This window comes from Spea bombifrons, chromosome 2 (genome assembly GCF_027358695.1).
Source record: "Spea bombifrons isolate aSpeBom1 chromosome 2, aSpeBom1.2.pri, whole genome shotgun sequence".
NCBI lineage: Eukaryota > Metazoa > Chordata > Amphibia > Anura > Pelobatidae > Spea > Spea bombifrons.
In genome coordinates this window covers 73,716,331-73,727,279 of record NC_071088.1, presented here as the reverse complement: position 1 = coordinate 73,727,279, position 10,949 = coordinate 73,716,331, and the positions used below count along the sequence as shown (strand labels likewise).

At 41.9% G+C, this 10,949-nt stretch overlaps 1 protein-coding gene across 1 annotated transcript; it reads right to left on the bottom strand.

Moving 5' to 3' along the window:
* Positions 1 to 4,684: 4,684 nt before the first annotated feature.
* FAM167B (family with sequence similarity 167 member B) lies at positions 4,685 to 6,605 on the bottom strand. The gene is made up of 2 exons (XM_053457285.1): positions 6,095 to 6,605; positions 4,685 to 5,197 (listed from the first exon to the last, which is right to left on the bottom strand). Exons 1-2 carry the CDS (start codon positions 6,470 to 6,472, stop codon positions 4,934 to 4,936), a joined length of 642 nt encoding a protein of 213 aa, XP_053313260.1. The 5' UTR covers positions 6,473 to 6,605; the 3' UTR covers positions 4,685 to 4,933.
* Positions 6,606 to 10,949: the final 4,344 nt, after the last annotated feature.

The window sequence follows — 10,949 nt, the reverse complement described above, 5'->3', positions numbered from 1 at the left end:
ATATAAATACTTAATATGTCAAATACATCAATACATAGTGTTCTCAAAGAAATGTAGTGTAATTTGAACACAGCCTTTTTTATTAAATAAATAAAATACTATGTTTACTTTTAAAAGTTGAGACACCAGATAAAGTATCTCAATAAAGCAGCAAATCAGGTTGTTGGCCCCATAATCCCTAGACATGTCATAAATTTTTCTGAAATCATGGAATCTTTTTGTTAATTACAATATGCTACATGGACACCTGGCCTATATATGTGTCTTAGTTGTTTTCCCTAGAAGTTTTAGGAAGTAAGAAGCTTTAACGAACAGTACCCTACTCTCCTCATGTACCGATCTAGTTCATTTAAGTTATTCTTAATATTCTATATAGCTATTTTCTTTTCATATTGTTAGATTTGTATTCTCCCCTCACTAAAATAATACTTAAGAATATGTTGGTGCTCTAATAATAAAACGTGATAATGATAATTTATTAGTACTATTTCTGAATGGATAATTAAAGACCCCAGGCAGCCCTCCCTCCATTCCTGACGATTCTTGCCAATCAGTGGCAGGAAATTATTCCCCATCAAGTTCCATACTGGTTTAATGAGACCCCTTAAATGCACAACCAGCCAAGACTGGAGAAAAAAGATCTTGCGTTGGAAGTGATTTTAAATTTGTATATGTTATTAAACAAATATTTTAATATTTACAAAGTAAAACATTTTTTTAAAAAAACTGTAGAAGTTAGTCTACTGTGTTCTCCTTCTGTATAAACTAAATATAATCTGTTTCTTCTTATGTATAGTTTTATCTGAGAGACAAAACTGAATATATTATTTTCATTAATGCAATAGCAAAAATCGCTCAATTGATGCTGTATATTTTGTGTTCATAGATAAGACACAATGGGAAATAATATATGTACTTTTATATTTTAAATGAAATAGTTTATTCTCATATAGGCCAGCAATATTATGCACCACCAGGTGGAAATTAACTATGGAGGCTGTGCCGACTTGGCATGGTCCTCCATACTGTTAATGGGTTGTTGGTGGTGATCAGTGAAGATTCGCGTTTGTTTTCATGTTTGTTTTCAGGGGGAAAATTTTCTTTGTATTCAAGAAATTCGTCCAACATTTTCATTTTCGGAAACATCATTCTTCCATCCAGTTGCCATGGAAACAAGAAATAAACACTTGGTTGAATAAGGAATTGAATAAGGAATTGAATAAGGAATTTGAGACCAATGGATGGAAGAAAGAGGGTCAAAATTAGCTTAGATTTTTACGGTTAAGGCCAAGGATAGTAGTGAACTGGTTAAACTATGTTACTTCAATTAATTAAATTAATGGTCTTAATTACATCGAACACATTAACCATTTACACTGAAATCACACAACATAATAGTAATTTCAAGTTCGTCAGTCCCTCATATTTTTTTCATAGCCTCTATGATACCGGATACCAGGTTTCCTCATTTTTACATTGTCGCTTCCATCATCAGTAGTATATGACTTTATTTGATTCTGTCTTGAACATGCTATGTATTATTTGAAAACGTATTGTTCACATCTATACTATGTATCTACTATGTCGAGTTGCATTGAGCTATTCTTTTGATGTGATATTACAGTGTTTACATTTCTTTCTTTTTTTTTTTCTCTGATATTTGGATTGTGCTTATGTGTATATTATGATTCAGATCTGAATAAAATTTTAAATTATAAAAAAAATAACAATGTTATCAAATGAAAGCCCTCACTTTCCTGGAAAAAGCAGCATATAATTTATGCGGGTGCATAAAACATTGACAAAAAGAATTTTGATTGAACAAAAATTTGATAAAAATAGCGAAAAGGTTCTTGATACTAAACTGATAAGCCCCCTCTGTCACGCATGGGTTAAATTACAAACATGATTTTACTTGCGTGTATATTGACGTTCGTTGTGGGCTATTTTACAATGCAATGATGAAGCCGAGAGCATTACATGCCACAACACACATGTGAGGGTTTTCATACAGGAAATACTACTAGGTAAGTATCAAAATTAAGTATGTATGTGCATTTTGCAGTGATTTGGATAGCACAATACATAGATGAATTTTACATAACAAATTCAGTTTACAAAGTCTACTTGAATGTCTTGCTTTCTTAATCTCTCTTCCCCTTTATTTTCTGTATCACATACTGTCTTTCATTTTCACTTCTATTCATCACTTTGATCATGTATTTCCTTCCACATCAGCTATTCTCACACAGGTTATGGGGCATAGAACCACAGCCATGCTTACAGGATTCAATCTCCACAAATTAGATATTTTCACAACCAAGACAGCATTCACAACATTCTGCCAAGAGGTTAAGCCCATCCAAACATAATATTCATGTTTATTTATGTACATTGAAACCCATTAAATCTCGAAATTTGACCATAACACAAGCTAAACAAAATATTTTTATAGATTACCATATGAGATCAAATAAAAAGTAGATAATATCGGAGGATAGCAGGGGAGGACTGGCTGCCTACGGCCTGGGAGACAAGTCAAGTCAAGGGGCCCATTGCGCCACAGAATCAGCTCACCATCCATGCCCATCTTTTCCTGATTTTCTAACACATGTTGATGTAATGTGATGGGATTGGGAGTACGTCAGTACACTAAAAAAAAGTCTTCATACACAGGACGCCTGAATCCACAATTTAACAGAACTAATCCTTTTTAATAAAATATGCAGATTGAAATAGATTAAATAACACAAACCCTTCATTTTTCTGCTCACTGATTTCTGGGCCTAGAAAATGTTGTCCTTTAAAGTGACTATAGTTTAATTTATTCCTACAGAAAGTAAAGTGCCAGGAAACAGATGATCAAATACACACCAGGACAGGCTCTGCCACACCGACACCCAAACACACACACACACACACACACACACACACACCAGGACAGGCTCTGTCACACAGATGCACCCAAACACACAAACCAGGACAGGCTCTGCCACACCGACACTCACACACACACACACACCAGGACAGACTCTGACACACTGACAGACACACACACGCACACCAGGACAGGCCCTGTCACACTGACACCCAGACACACACACCAGGACAGGCTCTGACAGCCACCAGATGGGCTAAGCTACAACAATAATAAAAAATAATAATAAAAGTATTTTCCATACTGCTTTGTCGTTGACCCCCATTTTAGTGTTTTTGCACCCTCTTGTGTAATGGCCCCAGTTGCTACCCTTGTGTATTGATGTCGCCAGCATAGATAAAATGTTGCCCTGCAGTATGGGGGATGTATATCTGACTAGTCTGTTCCTTCCAGTCTATAAATCCCATATACTACAGGGCAGCATTTTATCTGGGCTGGTCAGCAGAATGCAAAAGCTATATGTGTCCTGGAAAACATGGCTAATGCAGTCACCCTAATGCGTCTACACCCTTGTGTATTGCCCCCAGCTAGCCCCACATTGTAAATGTATCCCACCTCCCAGCCCCCCCTATAGTATTGATTTATGTGATGCCCCCAGCCAGCACCCTTTCGTGAATTAATGCCCCCCCCTTAGCACCCAGATTTCACTCACAGGATCTGCTCAACACCCAGAATGGAAGCATAGGAATTCCCACCTTTGCCCTCAAACAACCTGCCTGTGGTATCCTCAAACAGCCTCCCTGTGCAATGTCCCCCCCCCACTAACACATCCATGTAATCACACACGTATTCATTCATTCATTATTCACAAACATTCATTCACTCATTCATATATTCATTTCCTCATTTACAGATACTAATCATTTACAGATACTCATTCATTCACTCATTGACAGATACTCATTAATTTCCTCAATCACACATACTCATTCATACCAACTCCCCCACCCCCTTACCTGAACTGCAGATCACTCTGTGCCACTCGCAGACTTCTGCAGGAGCCGCTGCATCCCTCTGCATTCATCTCTTGTACCGCCCGGGAAAGCAGGAACAGAGCGGAGTCATGTGGCGTGACGTAAAGTCACGTGACTCCGCTGGTTTCCTGCTTGTCCTGGGTGGAAAAAGAGACGCTGCTCGCACTGGTAAGTGGCAGGGCCTCTGTGGAAGTGATCGCGGGGGTTGCGACCCCTGCGATCACGGTTAATGCATTTATGCATGCCAGGGGGCTGGGCAGATATAGATACTGCCCACAGTGCATTGTGAAGGAGGAAACTGCCCTTCACTTGTTCTGGCAATGCCAGTTTGTACATGCTTTGTTCAGAGCCCTGGAGTTGGAACTCAAGGACTCTATTGAGAGAAAGTACCTGTCCTACCACTCTGTACTTTGCTAAATTGTTCCAGGAACACACACTGAGAGCGCTATTGATGATGCTTGGCATCTCATGTGCTGTGTAAAGGGTGCTCTATGGTTTGCCAGGAACCTTCTGGTGTTGAGGAGGGAGCAGGTCACAGTCCGTGACAACCACGGCTTATCTATAGCTGCTGAGAGACTACTCTCTTATGGACCCCCCGGCCAATCCATTTCCCCGTCTCGTCAAGGCTGTTTCCATTAATGTGCTAACCATATATGCCGTATCTGGAATTGCAATTGTACACTGCTTTTACTGTATTATTGAGCTTTCCGTTAACTGAAGTTGTACTGTAACGTGCATTGCCCTGCACTGCGTCACAGTACTGCTTATCGACTTTCTACTTTTACGAACGGTTGTTTATTGATATTATGTTTATTGAACAATAAATATTCAATAACATTTTTTTTTTTAAAAATCATGTAACATCAAGTTAAGTGACCCTGCGGATCTCTGCCTCCTCAAACAGGCTTGTCTGAATTGGTCTTCAAACCAAGCCTGTTTGTAGAATTAGAACCAGCTGGTGGGAGGAACAATTGCCCAACTGCCACAAGTCCAGCCTGCTCATGTTGTCAGTTGTACCCTCTTAGCACAGAGAGAAGCGTCTGGAGTTGATATTCATACGCGTTACACCAATGTGTTTCAGAGGAGTGGAGAGAGTAAAAGCTGCTCGAGGAGGGATATTACACAACAGGTCTGAGTCCTCATCACAGCCTTCCAGATCAAAAGTGGCATCATCAAGCATCTCCTTGTGTCTCTCACAGGCCTGCTCTACCTTCAGCTGTGAGATCCGAGATCGAAGGAGCATGAGTTGCCTGGCTAGCAGGTGGTCAGCAGCCTCTATTTCTCTCTGTTGAAAGAGCAAAAGAGACAATTAATCAACCAGGGATACCAACTGCTAATGTAAAGGACAAATGAAAGCTGACTATATGGTGGTGAAATGACAATGCGAAAATGTAATTAAGAGCTATTGGCCCCAATGCAGCAAAATAGATTGCATGTATGCAATGGCATTTTCTGGCACAGGTTCACTACGTTGACATTGGAGTGGCAGTCCCTAGACTGCTCTACTACTCCATAGTAGATCTCCAGTGCTCCCAGTTGTGGACATGATGTCATATTTCCTGAAGAAGAAAGGCAAAATCCAAGAAGAACTCATTCATTATTGTAAATATACAATTGTATGTACGAACATTACATTAAAACTGAGCAGGGACCTGATAGCAAATACCTCAGAGCTACCAGAGGACCAGATACACCCACTTCAAGTAAGAAAAGTAAGGTCATAAATAGTAAAATTCAGAAGACTTAGTTGGTCAGACTTCTCTTGCATGCAAACACCAGCAAAGCAAGTATATTAATTAACACTACAAGTTAAATATAGCAAGTTGTAGGTGAGGGAGTGCATGTTAAATGACAACTTGAATGTTCTTAAATATATATCACACCAAAAAAACTGAAAAAAAAGTAGTAGACCTCAGCAAAGGTGGAGTGAGTCCCTATTACTGAATAGTGGGCCAAAATGAAATGAAATACCTTTGTAAGCGTAAAGCCCACCCATGATTGCATCCCTTTTTCTATGCTCATTGGGATGGAGGACTAAAAATAATACACACAGTACCATATAGGAACACTATACACACAATGATATGGTACACTAGAAGGGTACACAAAACAGAGATTGTGACACAAGTTTGGAAGAGGGCATTAAATATATTAGTATAGGAACACTTCATATTGCACTAACCAACTCTTTCCTGATCCATTCCAGGGCTTTATCCATAGACTCAAATCCACACACACTGCCAACAGGGGAACATTTTCCTTGGCTGGAGACCACCTTGTCTTCTGATGATCCACCTTGGTTCTTCATCCATGGCCTCCCCTGTACCCTAAGCGCCCATTCCTGGTAGGAGGGCCTCCGAGTCTGCAGCTTCAACCTGGCTGTCAAAGCCTTCACAGACTCCAAATCAGGAGTGTTGTCACCATCTTCTTCCTCACCCAGTTCACTAAACTTCACCAAGTTTAATGACATGAGTAGTTCACTAAGAAGAACAAGGAGACTGAATAGCAAGATAAACGTTAAACAGAAACAAAGAACTTTGTTAAATTGTAAGATGTGCATAAGCGTGATCCATGCCACTATATTCTAATTCTCATCCACCCTATATTATTGTTATGAGCTCTCGTAGTTTTATAGGTCTCTAGCTTTTACGAGCAATGGGTCCACCCATTCGTGCAGGAAGCTGCTCCAAGCAGATAAGGCTTTCAGTATGTATTATATTCACAAGAACAATAACATTCAACTCCGGAATTAGCACAGGAGGAAAGGTCATCAACACAGTTAGAAGCCGTCATTTATTTTAAGATGCCTCTGCCCTCCTGTACAAATCAACATCATCTGGGTCAGGAAGGGGAAAGGGGTGGGAAGGATGAGTGTTAGAGGATGAAAAATGGAACAGAGGACATCAGATTTACAAAAACATGTGTGATCATATTTACAGATTAATACAAACATACATACATGACACTGATCTGTAGATAAGTGATTACAGCTGGCTTTGCCCAGTGGTGCCTAAAGCATTTAACCTATGATATCCTCGTTAGAATGCTAATGTACTGTATGTGTATATTTTTCAGAGGCACAAATATGGATCAGGTCTAGCCAGAAACATTTTATCATGTAACTATAAAAGTAAACTGGGAACCACTGCTGTCAGAAAAAAACTGCTTTTATAATTAGCTGATGTAAAGAAAAATAACAAACACAGCCTTGGAGGGAGAGAAATGGACGTAGAGGCCCATAACAGAAGGGGCCTAGGCGGCCTTTCCTCTCTCCCCTTCCCCTTTTTCTTCTTGCCTTTGGTGGTATAGGAAAGCAGTTCAGCTTTATGTAAATAACTAATTAGGGGGCCACTCAGGGTTGGTCAGTGGCCCCCGGGAGAGGCTATAAGTTGGACTCCCTACAGGGTTGTGCCTCATTGTTACACTGTACACTTTACAAAACGTTCAGTGATGCTGTTTTTTTGAGGAGGTTTTATGCTGGCATGGTGCAAGGGCTAAACACCTTTAGTGGTCGTTGGCGCGTGGTGCACAAGCTTTCGAGTTTAAGTGCAAGACACTCCTTGGGCTGGGGGCCCTTGGGATTCCTATTGGTGCCACAGGCTGACGGGCAAGGGACGCCGTCAGTCACAGCAGGGATACGGTTTACACGCCAATGCCTGCTGGTACGTGTTATTCAATGATAGTTAGAACTGGTTGTGCACCACGCGCCAACGACCACTAAAGGTGTTTAGCCCTTGCACCATGCCAGCATAAAACCTCAAAAAAACAGCATCACTGAACGTTTTGTAAAGTGTACAGTGTAACAACTCGAATTATTGTGTAACAACTCGAGTGTATTGTATGATGCAGTGTGCGGCATATGGCCTGAGCACTGACAGACTGACCCCCCCACCCCTTCAACCTCTGCAGCAACGCTGGCAGCACTCATATGTCTATTTCCCAAAGACAACCTCTGGATATGACGCTGAGCACGTGCACTCAACTTCTTTCGTTGACCATGGCGAGGCCGTGCTGCAGCTCAGTTCCAGGGTCTTGGCAATCTTCTTATAGCCTAAGCCATCTTTATGTAGAGCAACAATTCTTTTTTTCAGATGCTCAGAGAGTTCTTTGCCATGAGGTGCCATGTTGAACTTCCAGTGACCAGTATGAGCGAGTGTGAGAGCGAAAACACCAAATTGAACACACCTGCTCCCCATTCACACCTGAGACCTTGTAACACTAACGAGTCACATGACTAACGAGTCACATGACACCAGGGAGTCACATGACACCGGGGAGGGGAAATTGGGCCCATTTCCACTTATGGGTGTACTCACTTTTGTTGCCAAGGTTTAGACATTAATGGCTTTGTGTTGAGTTATTCTTAAGGGAACAGCAAATTTACACTGTTATACAGGCTGTACACTCACTACTTTACATTGTAACAGTGTGTCATTTCTTCAGTGTTGTCACATGAAAAGATATAATAAAATATTTACAAAAATGTGAGGGGTATACTCACTTTTGTGAGATACTGTAGCTGATCTGAATGGTGACGAGGATGCTTGGGCTTAAGAAAATCGTGCTTTGCTAGCTGCAGTCTCTACTGAGGAAGCTGAACTTTGCCTGTTGGGTGCTACCGATGGCCAAGGTGTTTAGCAGCCAGCTGGCACAGGAACAGCTGGGGCAGAGAGGCATCACATCAGGCTACCCATCCCCTGTGGGACGATCTTGTGGTATGGGCTATCTTTCTGGACTCCTATAACGAGAGGTCCTATTGGCAGGAGGGTGATGTTTCACTGGCAACTTGGGAGTAGTCCAGGCTATCAATTGCTTGACAACGCACTCCCGTTCAGTGGTTCACCTTTTGTGATGCCTGGTGTTGCGGTGTCTGTGTGTAAATGTGATCTGGAAAGCTGTGCATATCCCTGGTATCCAGAATGCAATGGCTGATGCTCTCTCTCGCATTCAGTAGGTGGCGTTTCAAGCTACGGCACCATATACAGATCAAGAAGGAACCCCAAGTCCAGGGAAGTTGTACGCCCTAGTGTCAGACGAGTGATGCAGTGGATTTGTGACTCAGTGTCATGAGGTCAGTATGGTAAGGTCAGGGTGTAGTGGGCATTATTTGAACAGGCTAGTGGGGGGTTCTGGGAGCATCAGTACAGAGTTCAAGAGCTGCTGTGATTGATTTGTCAGTGGGAAGCTGAACAGGTGAAGGGCATCCAGGTGCGGCGCCAGGTCTTTGAAAAGAACATGTTCTGCAGTGACATGGTCCATCTGAAAGAGGTTGGATTGGATCTTTTTAACCTCGTTATCCAGGAGGCAGTGGAGTAGGTCCATGGCATTAGGATGTCAGGGCCCCTGCTGATAACAGAATGGTTGTGTCCTTGCCAGTCAGGGATTGTAAATTGTGTAGACGGAAGTTGGTGTTAAAGGATGGCAAGTCTCACTCCTCCTCAGACCTCTGTGGTTAGGTTGATGACCTTTGCTGTGCTCAACAAACCTATGGTTAGCTGGTGGTTTGCACTGGTTTATGGACAGCGTATAGAGCTGTCATTATTATTCTACAAGAGGGGAGGTGAGTATCTTTGGTGGTAACTGGAGTTGAAGAGTGGCCGGTAGGGACGATGTAGGTTCCGATTGCATAGATCTCACATGGTCACATGGTCCCAGTACAGCTCCCACATGGTCATGGTCACTCAGCTACAGGGTGAGCAGGTGGACCAGCCCTGCCCTTCCTTACTTTTATCAAACCAACACAGGTGTCCTACTTTGAATGTGTGACGTGCCATAAACAAGTATATTCAAGGACTATACAAAGATCTGTCTGAGAAACGTTTCACTCACAGCCTCCTTATCAAGCAAAGGTTTTTTCATTACATTGAATGTAGTTAAGATGTAGAATGCACTTCCAAATTAATTTATTTTAGCAGATTAATATTTTAACCTCTTCTTTACTGTGGGTACTTTGACTCTTGAAGCTTGCTTCATGTTTTTATAATAGTTTTGTTTAGTTATGATTGCCCTTTTTTCATTTTTACGGCACCCATACAAATTATATACCATTTTTCAAGGGCAGATAGAGCTTTCTTTTGATTCCTTGCAAAGGCTTATTGATGCACATGGGGGACAAAAGCTGGCCCATGTGGTCAAATCCAACAGACTCTACTGTAGCTCAAATTGCTGAATAAGTTATTGCTGGGTCTGATAGAAAGGTGTCACAGGGTGCACATGCTGACCCCAGTCTACTGCCAAAAACACCTACAATAGGCACTTAAGCATAAGAACTGGACCACTGACCAATAGAAGAAGGTGGCATTGTCTGATGAATCATGTTTCTCTTGTACATCACGTGGATGCATGTGCGTCGCTTACCTGGAGAACACATGGCACCAGGATGCAATAGGGCAAGCTGGCAGAGGCAGTGTGATGCGTGTGGCAGTGTTCTACTGGGAAACCTTGGGCCCTGCTATTCATGTGGATGTTACTTTGATATGTACCACCCATCTGCCGGTGCTTTATAAATAAATGTAATGTAATCTAAGCATTGTTGCAGACCATGTACACCCTTTCATTGACATAGTATTCCCTGATGGCGTTGGCTTCTTTCAGCAGGATAATAAAGCAAAAATAGCTCAGGAATGGTTTGAGGAACACAACAGAATAACAGAATAATGATGAAGACTGTAGTATATCCCTAACTTGGCACATGATCGATCAAACACTGGTCTGGGATGGACATCTAGCACAACAGGCAAATGCCTGGTGGGGCAGTGGCTGACAGCACCACATGCTCACCTCTTCAAAAGCTGCAGTGTCCGGCTGCCGGCTGGATATGCCCAACTGCATTCTACGTCAGCATAAAAACATGCCGTGCAGCTGCGTATATCCAGCAGTCATTCGCACTTACGTCATCAGCCTGCCACAGCCACTTCGTTGTTACCAGTCCTGCCTTGGGTTTCCTGTTACAGTGTAGACAGTATGGGGCACCTTCTACTGTTGATTTTCATCCTACAGTTATAAGACTGCTACTTTACATACCTTGCAACGAGTAA